The sequence below is a fragment of the Salmo salar genome, chromosome 03 (genome assembly GCF_965601325.2).
Source record: "Salmo salar chromosome 03, fSalSal1, whole genome shotgun sequence".
In the NCBI taxonomy this organism is placed as follows: domain Eukaryota; kingdom Metazoa; phylum Chordata; class Actinopteri; order Salmoniformes; family Salmonidae; genus Salmo; species Salmo salar.
The window spans coordinates 62,615,001-62,628,637 of record NC_138293.1 but is presented as its reverse complement, the minus strand read 5'-3'; the positions used below and the strand labels follow the sequence as shown (position 1 = coordinate 62,628,637).

Here is a 13,637-nt window from a genome sequence, read left to right as displayed (position 1 = left end):
TGTGTGTTATTACGAGGTCAGTCTCTTCTCTTTCTAAGGTGTGTGTTATTACGAGGTCAGTCTCTTCTCTTTCTAAGGTGTGTGTTATTACGAGGTCAGTCTCTTCTCTTTCTAAGGTGTGTGTTATTACAAGGTCAATCTCTTCTCTTTCTAAGGTGTGTGTTATTACGAGGTCAGTCTCTTCTCTTTCTAAGGTGTGTGTTATTACGAGGTCAATCTCTTCTGTTTCTAAAGGTGTGTGTTATTACAAGGTCAATCTCTTCTGTTTCTAAAGGTGTGTGTTATTGTGTCCTGATATCTCCTCATCCTCCTATCATATCCATGGTGTGTGTTGTAACGGTGTGTTGCATTGCGCATGCTCAGGGCAGGTCTGGTGACCCAGAGATGATACTGATGATTGATCCTGGCGGTGGGATAAGTACCCAACGCAGCACCGGCTCACTGAAACGCAGCCAGCTGGAAAATTAGAAATCTCTTCATCCCTGGTCCATTTGATATCCGGTATCATCTTCCCAGCTCGTACGGTGCAGGCCAGGCACTCCTCTCTCACAGCCAATAAATCTGTAATTAAATGATATGTGTGTGTGTATACGCGAGCACCCAGTGCATGTCCTTGAAGGATTAGCTCTGGCAGTGGGGTGATAGGATGTAGGGGGGTCGTGCACAGGCGGGGTTGTCTCACATGCACAGCCCACACACACACACACACACACACACACACACACACACGTTTCTGAGCTGTGAAGTGTGACTGATGGGGGTCTGGTGAAGGTGTGTGTTTTGCTGCTTCATTTGTAAAACAAAACAAGCCAGTCAGTCTTACACCTTACCTCCCATCTTACCTCATACCTTATCTCCCACCTCATCTCATACCTTACCTCACACCTTTTCTCCTACTTTACCTCCCACCTTACCTCATACCTTACCTCACACCTTTTCTCCTACTTTACCTCCCATCTTACCTCATACCTTATCTCCCACCTCATCTCATACCTTACCTCACACCTTTTCTCCTACTTTACCTCCCATCTTACCTCATACCTTATCTCCCACCTCATCTCATACCTTACCTCACACCTTTTCTCCTACTTTACCTCCCACCTTACCTCATACCTTACCTCACACCTTTTCTCCTACTTTACCTCCTTCCTTACCTCACACTTTACCTCATACCTTACCTCCCACCTTACCCTATATCTTACCTCACACCTTTTCTCCTACTTTACCTCCCACCTTACCTCCCACCTTACCTCATACCTTACCTCACACCTTTCTCCTACTTTACTTCCCACCTTACCTCACACCTTATCTCACACCTTATCTCCCACCTCCCACCTTACCTCACTCCTTACCTCACTCCTTACTGACCAAACACACTGGTAGTGAGAAGAGACAGAAAAAGAGACATCAAAGCGTCTCTCATGATTGTTCTAAGTGTTTGTCTAACCCTGTTATGTTGTTGTTGTTCCATCCAGGCACCTCTGCCCAGGGCAACCCCCTCCTGGCCTCCCTGCCTGTTCCGGGACGGCCCCTGCAGCCCCACCTCGACCTCAAGCACTTCCTGCCCTTCAGGCTCAATGGATCGTCCCCCCTCAGCCTCTTCCCTAACTTCAGCACGGTGAGTCACACAGCACGGCATGGCACATCAACATCACCAAGTCATATCTACGTAACTACCACACTGCTAGTGTGAACTCAAAATACCTTTTTGAGTTCACACTAGGCTACAATAGGCTACTCAAGGTGCCTGATGCCGTTACCTTAAATTCCAATATATCTGTTAGTATTATAGAGCCACGCCCACCCACACTACCGTTCAAAAGTTTGGGGTCACTTAGAAATGTCCTTGTTTTTGAAAGAAAAGCAATTTTTTTTTGTCCGATATGAACAATGTCTACACTGTATTTCTGATCAATTTGATGTTATTTTAATGGACAATTTCTTTTTGCTTTTCTTTCAAAAACAAGGACATTTCTAAGTGACCCCAAACTTTTGAACGGTAGTGAATGTGTGAACATTTTCAAAGGCTCCACCCACTAGACAGGTATGGAAACAAGGTGACCAGAAGAATTCAGTATCAGTTTCTTGAGGGATTTAAGAGAAGGGAAGTAAGAGTGAAATTGTTAAGAGATCTGTAAATTAAAATATAGTTCATGTATTTTAACTGTACTCTAAATTAAATGTACACTAAATAGAAATAAGGACATATAATCATTTGAGAGGGTGGGAAGGGGAGTATGGAGGGGGTGGGAAAGGGATATATATATATATTGGCAATGTATGAAATTTAAATATGCTTGAATATCTACCATGGAAAAATTATACAAACAAATTGTAGAAAAAATTTCATTTAAAAATAACCGTAAAAAAAAAGAGTAATTAGTTGAGTGGAATACAATGACATTATTTTCTTATTTGCATATTCTAACATGTTTTACTTTTGGAAGACCTCAACATCGCTGCTGTTTTGTATATATGTTGTTGTTGTTGACTGTGTTGTTTTGAAAATGCTCATTACGGCCTGTAGTTGTCACGCTCGATATAAGAATTGTCGGACCAAAGTGCAGCGTGGTATGGTTCCATCATCTTTATTTTGAGAAGTGAAACACACAGAAAACAATAAAGCACGAACAATCCGAAACGTGAAGCTACGTAGTGCTCGCAGGCAACTACACATAGATAGATCCCACAATCACAGGTGGGAAAAGGGCTGCCTAAGTAAGATCCCCAATCAGAGACAACAATAGACAGCTGCCTCTGATTGGGGACCATACCCGGCCAAACAAAGAAATAAGAAAACTAGATTGCCCACCCAAATCACACCCTGACCTGACCAAATAGAGAAATAGAAAGGCTCTCTATGGTCAGGGCGTGACAGTAGTAGTTGGAACTTTTCATTTGTCCTGGGCTTTGAGGTATAATCATTATTCCTAGAGTGTTTTCCCCCTCAGCATCATGGAATATTTAATACCAGCATCCCAGAGATAAGTCCACATATCTTTGTTGTCGAACACACCTATAAGCCACACAGCTTTACACACCTGCAGTCTGCTGGTTACATTGCTTGGGATGCTTCTGTATCTAGAATTAACAAATTGTGAGTCTTTGATCCTTCTCTTACAGACAGTATGGCTCTGTCTCTCTCTCTCTCTGTGTGTGTGTGTGTGTGTGTGTGTGTGTGTGTGTGTGTGTGTGTGTGTGTGTGTGTGTGTGTGTGTGTGTGTGTGTGTGTGTGTGTGTGTGTGTGTGTGTGTGTGTGTGTGTGTGTGTGTGTGTGTGTGTGTGTGTGAGAGAGAGAGTATGTGGACATCTGCTTGTCATACATCTCATTCCAAAGTGTGTGTGTGAGAGAGAGTATGTGGACATCTGCTTGTCATACATCTCATTCCAAAGTCATGGGCATTAATATGGAGTTGGTCCCCCCTTTGCTGCTATAACAGCCTCCACTCTTCTGGAAAGGCTTTCCACAAGATGTTGGAACATTGCTTGCTTCCATTCAGCCACAAGAGCAATAGTGAGGTTGGGCACTGATATTGGGTGATTAGACCTGGCTCGCAGTCGGCGTTCCAATTCATCTCAAAGGTTTTTGATGGGGTTGAGGTCAGGGCTCTGTGCAGGCTAGTCAAGTTCTTTCACACCGATCTCTACAAATCATTTCTGTATGAACCTCGCTAGGTGACCCCAAACTTTTGAACGTAAGTGTATATAAATATAGGACAAACACACATCACAACAAGAGAGACAGCACTACATAAAGAGAGACCTAAGACAACAACATAGCAAGGCAGCAACACATGACAACCCACCATGGTAGCAACAACATGACAACAACATGGTAGCAACACAACATGGTAGCAGCACAAAACATGGTACAAACATTATTGGGCTCAGACAACAGCACAAAGAGCAAGAAGGTAGAGACAACAATACATCACTCAAAGCAGCCACATATGTCAGTAAGAGTGTCCATGATTGAGTCTTTGAATGAAGAGATTGAGATAAAACTGTCCAGTTTGAGTGTTTGTTGCAGCTCATTCCATTCGCTAGCTGCAGCGAACTGAAAAGACGAGCGACACAGGGATGTGTGTGCTTTGGGGACCTTTAACAGAATGTGACTGGATGAGGGCTGCAGTAGATATCTCAGATAGGGGGGAGTGAGGCCTAAGAGGGTTTTATAAATAAGCATCAACCAGGGGGTCTTGCGACAGGTATACAGAGATGACCGTGCAGTGATGTGTCCTATAAGGAGCATTGGTGGCAAATCTGATGGCCGAATGGTAAAGAAAGGGTGACAGTGCCACATTGTAAGTCACTGAGCTCTTCAGTACAGGCCATTCTACTGCCAATGTTTGTCTATGTAGATTGTATGACTGTGTGCTGGATTTTATACCCCTGTCAGTAACGGGTGTGGCTGAAATAGCTAAATCCACTCATTTGAAGGGGTGTCCACATACTTTTGGCCACGTAGTGTATCTGACTGGCCATTCATACTGACAACGTACTGTCTACATCCATGCCCAATTTGCCTGTATAGTGTACAGTTGAAGTCGGAAGTTTACATACACCTTAGCCAAATACATTTAAACTCAGTTTTCACAATTCCTGACATTTAATCCTCGTAAAAATTCCCTGTCTTAGGTCTGTTAGGATCACCACTTTATTTTAAGAATGTGAAATGTCAGAATAATAGTAGAGAGTGATTTATTTCAGCTTTTATTTCTTTCATCACATTCCCAGTGGATCAGAAGTTTACATACACTCAATTAGTATTTGGTAGCGTTGTTTAACTTGGGTCAAACGTTTCGGGTAGCCTTCCACAAGCTTCCCACAATATGTTGGATGAATTCTGGCCCATTCCTCCTGACAGAGCTGGTGTAACTGAGTCAGGTTTGTAGGCCTCCTTGCTCGCACACGCTTTTTCAGTTCTGCCCACACATTTTCTATAGGATTGAGGTCAGGGCTTTGTGATGGCCACTCCAATACCTTGACTTCGTTGTCCTTAAGCCATTTTGCCACAACTTTGGAAGTATGCTTGGGGTCATTGTCCATTTGGAAGACCCATTTGCGACCAAGCTTTAACTTCCTGACTGATGTCTTGAGATGTTGCTTCAATATATCCACATAATTTTCCTCCTCATGATGCCATCTATTTTGTGAAGTGCACCAGTCCCTCCTGCAGCAAAGCACCCCCCCAACATGATGCTGCCACCCCCGTGTTTCACGGTTGGGATGGTGTTCTTCAGCTTGCAAGCCTCCCCATTTTCCTCTAAACATAATGATGGTCATTATGGCCAAACAGTTCTATTTTTGTTTCATCAGACCAGAGGACATTTCTCCAAAAAAGTACGATCTTTGTCCCCATGTGCAGTTGCAAACCATAGTCTGGCTTTTTTATGGCAGTTTTGGAGCAGTGGCTTCTTCCTTGCTGAGCGGCCTTTCAGGTTATGTCGATATAGGACTTGTTTTACTGTGGATATAGATACTTTTGCACCTGTTTCCTCCAGCATCTTCACAAGGTCCTTTGCTGTTGTTCTGGGATTGATTTTCACTTTTTGCACCAAAGTACGTTCATCTCTAGGAGACAGAACATGTCTCCTTCCTGAGCTTCCTATCAGAAGCTTCTAAAGCCATGACATCATTTTCTGGAATTTTCCAAGCTGTTTGAAGGCACAGTCAACTTAGTGTATGTAAACTTCTGACCCACTGGAATTGTGATACAGTGAATTATAAGTGAAATAATCTGTCTGCAACCAATTGTTGGAAAAATTACTTGTGTCGTGCACAAAGTAGATGTCCTAACCGACTTGCCAAAACTATAGTTTGTTAACAAGAAATGTGTGGAGTGTTAATGACTCCAACGTAAGTGTGTGTAAACGTCCGACTTCAACTGTATGTGTTTAAATTTCTTTGGTCCTTTGGTTACAGTGTGTGGACAGTATGTTCATCCCCTTTTCCCCTCTGCGTGAAGCCCTCTCAAGTTCCACCAACTCTAAATGAAACATATGCCTCTTCAGTCTTCTCCAGCCTACACTTTACACTCTTTCAAAAGGACTGAGACAAGGAGGATGAGAGGGAGAGGTGAGCCACAGAGATCTGTGGTGCTGAGTCACACAGTGGAGGGATGGATGGGGAGCATGGGGAGAGGTGGAGGGTCTAAGAGCGTGCACATGTCCTGTATCGGATGGTGGTCTAAGAGCGTGCACGTGTCCTGTATCGGATGGTGGTCTGGGAGCGTGCACATGTCCTGTATCGGATGGTGGTCTGGGAGCGTGCACATGTCCTGTATCGGATGGTGGTCTGGGAGCGTGCACGTGTTCTGTATCGGATGGTGGTCTGGGAGCGTGCACGTGTCCTGTATCAGATGGTGGTCTGGGAGCGTACACGTGTCCTGTATCAGATGGTGGTCTGGGAGCGTGCACGTGTCCTGTATCGGATGGTGGTCTGGGAGCGTGCGTGTGTCCTGTATCGGATGGTGGTCTGGGAGCGTGCGTGTGTCCTGTATCGGATGGGGGTCTGGGAGCGTGTATGTGTCCTGTATCAGATGGTGGTCTGGGAGCGTGCACGTGTCCTGTATCAGATGGTGGTCTGGGAGCGTGCACGTGTCCTGTATCAGATGGTGGTCTGGGAGCGTGCACGTGTCCTGTATCAGATGGTGGTCTGGGAGCGTGCACGTCACGTGTCCTGTATCAGATGGTGGTCTGGGAGCGTGCACGTGTCCTGTATCGGATGGTGGTCTGGGAGCGTGCACGTGTCCTGTATCAGATGGTGGTCTGGGAGTGTGTATGTGTCTTGTATCATATGGTGGTCTGGGAGCGTGCACGTGTCTTGTATCGGATGGTGGTCTGGGAGCGTGCACGTGTCTAACCCTGCCAAGCCAATCACAAAGCCAGGGAGTAAACTAGCCAACCAGTCAGAGCAGTAGTTATTCATACAACCTGCCTTCCAGCACAGAGAAAAACACACCACAAGAAAACGACGGTATCACCAGACTATGAAGTCATCTGTGAACCACTACTTCTCTAGCATACAGCTAGCAGATGTGCTACATAGCCTTTCGCTTGCCACCAACTCCCTAGAATTCAACCAGCCTTCAAGAGTTAATAACAGCAAATAACACCCACCTTAGACTTCTGGCACAGAATAATTAGCCTATAGCGGCTATGTGACCTAGCTAATATAACACACAGCAGACCAATACAGCTATGGCATTAATCACTAGGACCCTTCGCCCTCTTCCAGTCTCACCTTTCCTCTTTCCTAGGCTGTGTCCTAAATGGCACCCTATTCCCAGTTTAGTGCACTACCGGCCCTGGTCAAAAGTAGTGCACTACATAGTGAATAGGGTGGCATTTGGGACTCAGACCCAGTCTCAATGGTGACATTCATGTTCTCTGGGGCCCGTTGAGGCAGAGGCACACTTTGTTCGGGGCGTGTGCAGGGGGAAGATGAATGCACCTGTCTCACGAGCTAAATAGACCTCAGTCTCCCCCTGCACCTCCCCTGCACTTCAATCATCGTTTCAGCTGCGGACCGCCGTGAGATAGCTCCTGTCTGCGGAGGGGGAGGGGGCAGAGAGGAAGAGGGCCGGACAATAGGTGCATTTATACCGGCATGTTCAGGATGGCTGCAGGCGAACAACGGCCACATTCTCTCAGCTCCCTAAAACAAATAGTTGTGTGCGGCATACCCTGTGAAGGTGGCCAGAGGGCACAGTCTAGAGGAGCTCTGTTTCCATGTCACAGTTTTGGCTTCGGAAGGGAAAGGTTAGTTACTCCCCGAGGTAGCAGCACTGCACCGCGTTGTTTAAGAAGCCAGAATAGAGGGGCGTAGGGTTACTCTTGAGGGAACAGCAGGCAGGCAGTGTTGCACAGGATGGGGTTTGGAAGACAGGTGTGTTTAAGGTTGTTTCTATTCCACACCCCACCACACCTGGCCTTTGAAAACAGATTACTTACAGTCAACACAGAAACAGAGCTTTTTTTCTCTCTGTGTGTGTGTGTGTGTGTGTGTGTGTGTGTGTGTGTGTGTGTGTGTGTGTGTGTGTGTGTGTGTGTGTGTGTGTGTGTGTGTGTGTGTGTGTATTGAGGGGCAGCCATTGTTTAGTGTTGTGTATCAGACAATAGCCAGTGCCATCCACACACTCAGTGATGCCAGGGAAGACATATGTCTGGTTACACTGAGTGTAACATGACTTGCCCAGCACATTGTTCCAGCCCTCCACAGCCACCCCCCACCTCCCTCTCTGTCTCTGAGGAGAGGGCCGTGCGGTTCGAGCCAGACGCCAGGCTGGGGAAGAATCCAGGGTGATGGTTATATTTGATACCGTGCTGATGAGGGCCACACTGAAATCAGCTGTCATCGTGCAATCCAGCCATTCTAATCAAGCCCAGAGCAGTCACCCTGGCTCTGGCCTCACACCCTCTATCAGCTGTGATGGGGAGAGAATATCTTCCCTTCCTCAGGAATCTCTGAAGGCTTTAGGCACGTAGACAGTAAAACTCATGTGACATATCGTATATATTGTCTGCCCAAAGTCCGTTTCTCTAACTACTTCCCACTATACTGCCCTGCATCAGAGCTCGCATGTCATTGTATCCTCAGGCTGATTTTAGTTGTATCTCCAATTCTCCATGCAGTTTTGTTGTAGTCAAACCCAGTGGATTTATAGGGGTATCAGGGGTCAGAGGTCACGGATAGACTGATAGATTTAACCACTGGTCTCCTGTCTGTCCTGCAGATGGACCCGGTGCAGAAGGCGGTGATCAACCACACGTTTGGCGTCCCTCAGCCACTCAAGAAGAAACAGATCATCTCCTGTAACATCTGTCACCTGCGCTTCAACTCCACGGTAAGAGAGTTCTGTGTGTGTGTGTGTGTGTGTGTGTGTGTGTGTGTGTGTGTGTGTGTGGCATGCGTGCGCATGTCTGCATGACTGCGAGAGGGAGAGAGAGAAAAGAGAGAGCAAGTAAGGGAGAAGGAAAGTGAGTTGCAGACTGTAGTTGGTAGATTTGACAGTTAGAATAAATACAGATTTATTTGTTCCTTCCTTCTATCTTCTTTAATGTTTTAAGAAAATAAAGCCGTTCCAAATGACCTGAGCTCTTATCATCCTCACTGACTCACAAATGACCTGAGCTCTTATCATCCTCACTGACTCACAAATGACCTGAGCTCTTATCATCCTCACTGACTCACAAATGACCTGAGCTCTTATCATCCTCACTGACTCACAAATGACCTGAGCTCTTATCATCCTCACTGACTCACAAATGACCTGAGCTCTTATCATCCTCACTGACTCACAGCAGCTTATCTGTGGAAATGACCTGAGCTCTTATCATCCTCACTGACTCACAGCAGCTTATCTGTGGCGGCTGATAGGGAGTCCAGTCGGGCTCGGAGCGCGCATGCGTGTGTTTGTGTGTGTGTATCCACGCGCTCGTGAGTGTGTGCATGTGTGTTCCTCTGTGTGAAATATTAAATCGTAAGGTATTCATCTGCTTTTCTGTATTTCTGGATGTGTGTGTGTGTGTGTGTGTGTGTGTGTGTGTGTGTGTGTGTGTGTGTGTGTGTGTGTGTGTGTGTGTGTGTGTGTGTGTGTGTGTGTGTGTGTGTGTGTGTGTGTGTGTGTGTGTGTGTGTGTGTGTGTGTGTGACTGCGGTAGGTTGTTTTGGTGCGAGGGATTAGACAGCAGGGAAAGCTTCCATTTATCAGCAAAGAGCAGAAACAATCACGAGCCCAGGCAGGAGCCCACATTCTCAACTCCTCTTTTGATTTCTCCCATTCCTGCCACCTCAAACACACACACACACACACACACACACACACACACACACACACACACACACACACACACACACACACGTCACGACACACAGTCACATAAACAAACAACCAATAAAATGAAATGTCTTAAGAAACAGACAAACACCTAAGAGTTGGGCAAAGGCTGATTTAAAATAAAATAAAAAACTCTCTCTTTCTCCCTGTCCCTCTCTCTCACACATACACACAGAGGAACACACAAGTACTGTTTCACACACACACCCATCCTCTTGAGGCTTGATCTTCAAAGAGGAGCAGAGACACAGAAGAGGGTGAGCTGAGGCTGAGGGGGAAAGGAAAGCAGAGCAGGCAGTGGCAGGCGTTCTCTCCAGGCTTCACACGGTAGAGCAAATCCCATTCCCATCCTCCCTCCACACAGCGCCAGCTACAGTCGGAGAGAGGTGTCAGGTCTGGGGGTTTGAGGAGGGGGTTTGAGGAGGGAGGGGGGATGAGAAGACAGGGGGGGGGGACACTGAGCTTTAAACAGCCTATTAAAGGGAGGAGGAAAACTTCCTCAGTCAAACTGTAAATAAATGGGAAAATGAGGAGATCTCTATATAAGTATTTATTTACAGTATATTGTATACTGTTTATTATTAGATATTGTTTATTAGCTCCACACTCTGTCATGTTTATTTGAAATAGAAAGAATATTTGTTGTTAACGTACATTCGATGTAGCACATGGAATAGTCAGACGGTGATCTAGACAGAGGCCTTATTTAGAGAACGTGTAATAATAAGAATTTAATCAACTTCTATTGCGCTTTTCATTACAGAACCTCAAAGCCTGCATTCATGTCTGGTAGTGTGGTGTGACAGTCAGTGCCTTTAAAATGCTAAGTGCTCATGCTAATGTTCATTTCACACTCCCTGTGTCTCCCTGTCTCTCCGTGTGTCTCATACTGTATGGCTCGGAGTTGGACTGGAGAACGGAGAACGTACGGGGGCTGAAAGAGAGCAGAGCTGATTTGTCACAGCACAATAATCTCATAAGCATTTTCACGGCCGATCAGTCAGACGACATGGTGAAGTATTATAGTCCAAGTAGTGTTTATAGAAGTGTTGATGGTGGCTGGTGGTTTATTTATAGCCAGAGCTCCCGACACAGAACAGTAGGTACATCATTTGGTTTGTTAATAATGTACACAGTGGACATATTCAACTGCATATAGCCAAGGACCAGGTTCTGATGGATCTGATCTGCCTTGGTCTTTACTTTTACCCACATTGCTTTGTTGTCATATGAGACGTGTGTGTGTGTGTGGTGTGCGTGCCTGCCTGTGGTACCATGGCTATTAAGGTTATTATGGAGGCTGAGGCAGTTGAGAGAAGATACAAAACCAAAAGGAGCATCAGTGTGTTGTATTCATTCTAATGAGAAGCTCTCATTGTGTGAGAGAAGCCTAATTGAACAGGGTGAGTCACTTCCACACTTCTCTCTAACACTTAGGATTCCTTCATTGGCTTGCCCATCAAAGTAGAACCCACTCTTTCTCTCTTTCTAATTTCTTCCCCACAATTTATTTCAGGTCTATTTGCGGCTTGGGTTATTTTCGGACTTATTTGCATTTATATGGCGAGATAGGAAATTCTTCGAATTCTGAAGAGGAGCTGGATAGAGAGACGACTGTGAGGTCATCATTATGAGATCATGACAGAACAGAACACACAGACAGCCAGAGTGAGGAATGCATTTACTTGATCAATTCTGAGCTAACCATTTGTCTTGCTGTTTGTGCAGTAGCCTTGATATTTCACAGTCACCATGGTTTCAGCCAATCAGCCCCCAGGAGCGAAAAGATTTTCAGTTTTTTTTTTTTGGTGCAATTTTCACAAGCATGTGGTGCAATTTTCACAAGTATATGGTTAATTTTCATAACTCTTAGAACAAAACTCAAAACAGATCATCAAACAGGCAGTTGTTTCAAACTCACATTTTCAACTGACTAAGTACAACACACCAAATCATACAGTCACTTTGTCACCAATCTTAGTGTTTCATCTAGAAATACATATTTCACATTTCAATACATCTATATGTAAAATAATTTCACAATGTGACGCTCACATTACTTTTGATATGATTCTATTCTCTTTTGTAAAAATATATTTTACTATTACTTAATCCGTTTGTTAAACCTATAGATTTTACATTTAAACTGGTTTGTCTACTACAGATTTAGAAAACGATCAATAAAATGTGCGTCTGTAAAGTAGAAACATAAAATGTATATACTCGAATGTACTGCTTTGATGATGACTATTACGATTTCACTTCACAGTAAGTTGAAAAACTACATCTGATCCTGTATTGACAAGATCAAGAGGAATACTGTTTGTAACGAATCAAATCCAAGTGTATTGTTCGCGTACACATATAAGCAGATGTTACAGCAGGTGCAGTGAAATGCTTGTGTTTCTAGGTCCTACAGTGCAGTAATCATTTTATCAATACAATACCATTATGTAAATCATCCAGAAAGTCCAAAACAAGAAAGAAATTCATCCCCAGAATGAAGTTGCTCGGATCTTTTTGACACTGGCTGACACAGTTCTGTAATACCATAATATATACCATTTATCCAAAGTGACAAAAGTCCACACATTTTGGTATGTGTCCCCAGTGGGAATCGAACCCACAACTCTGGTGTTGCTAGTGCCATGCTCTTACGAACGAGCCATTTCCAGGAACACTACAATACATGTGTAAAATACAATACTGTAAAGTACAATACACGATTACAATACAGGTGGAAGATGTACGATTGCTATCTCCATAAACATACCACCCTCCTTCAGGGCATCGGTGAGGCATGAAATAACATCAACCCAGACCTATGTCAGGCTTGGATTCGCCATACCAACATGTTTTTCCCCAGGTGCATGAATAATAAGGATATTTACTGTGATTTCGATGAGAACCTATGGCCATATGCTCAAGACAGGCGTGATGCAAAATAGTGCCTGCTAAACATGATGTTTCTGTCATTTATTTAATTTGTTACATTGGGAAAGATGTCTTTAATGATCACACCTTTGATCACACATGGGATATAAATTATGGAAATGTGATGTTCAGTCACTTTTAATGGGTAGTACAAGTGTATTGCCTAATGTGAAAACAGTGTAATGTACTGTAATTTACAGTACTGTAGCATCTACATTGAAATAGCAATTTCGAAACATTTATCTTACATTTGTGCTATTGCTAACGGGTTGTTAAAATAACGGCATTGAGAAGATATCATGATGTTGTGTTTTGATGATTAAACGAATGTTCTCATTACATTCACAGTAAACTTCTATGTTGTATCAATGGTTGTGAGGTGAAAGATGTCTCCAAACAAAATGAATGCACAATGAAAGGTTTTGAATGTAAGACTGGCTGCGTATCAAGTGTTACCAGTTGGGAGTTTTGTACCAGGAGTTTTGACAATTCATCACAAACTTGTGAAAATTGTACCAAACTGTATTCTTACAGTAATGAACATTAGTCTAGATGAAAGCTTGAACTACTGACACCACTCCACCCAGAACTAATGCAGTATGTCAAAACAAACATCATTTGATTTATGGTGAGGTTCTGTTTGAGAGAGAGAGAGAGAGAGAGAGAATGTGTCACTGTCTGTGGGGGGTATGTGTGTTTGTGGGGGCATGTAATGCCTTGTTAGTCATTTATCCTTCTTTGTAGTCATCCATCACTCCAACAATGCTGAGGTGGTATTAGTCCAATACAGGTCTCAGCTCAAAGCCTGTTTACATTTTAATGAGAGATCTCTTCATCGATTCATCTGCTATTTCTATTTGCTC

General features: G+C 44.2%; 1 protein-coding gene across 2 annotated transcripts in view; it reads left to right on the top strand.

The window, feature by feature from the left end:
• Nucleotides 1-13,637, top strand: part of LOC106601020 (zinc finger protein 385C) — a 202,256-nt gene that overhangs the window by 169,386 nt on the left and 19,233 nt on the right. For both annotated transcript variants that reach the window (XM_014192869.3, XM_014192871.3), the window contains 2 exons: nucleotides 1,476-1,618; nucleotides 8,738-8,848. In XM_014192869.3, the coding sequence (XP_014048344.1) occupies nucleotides 1,476-1,618; nucleotides 8,738-8,848 (254 nt within the window). The remainder of the gene's footprint in view (nucleotides 1-1,475; nucleotides 1,619-8,737; nucleotides 8,849-13,637) is intronic.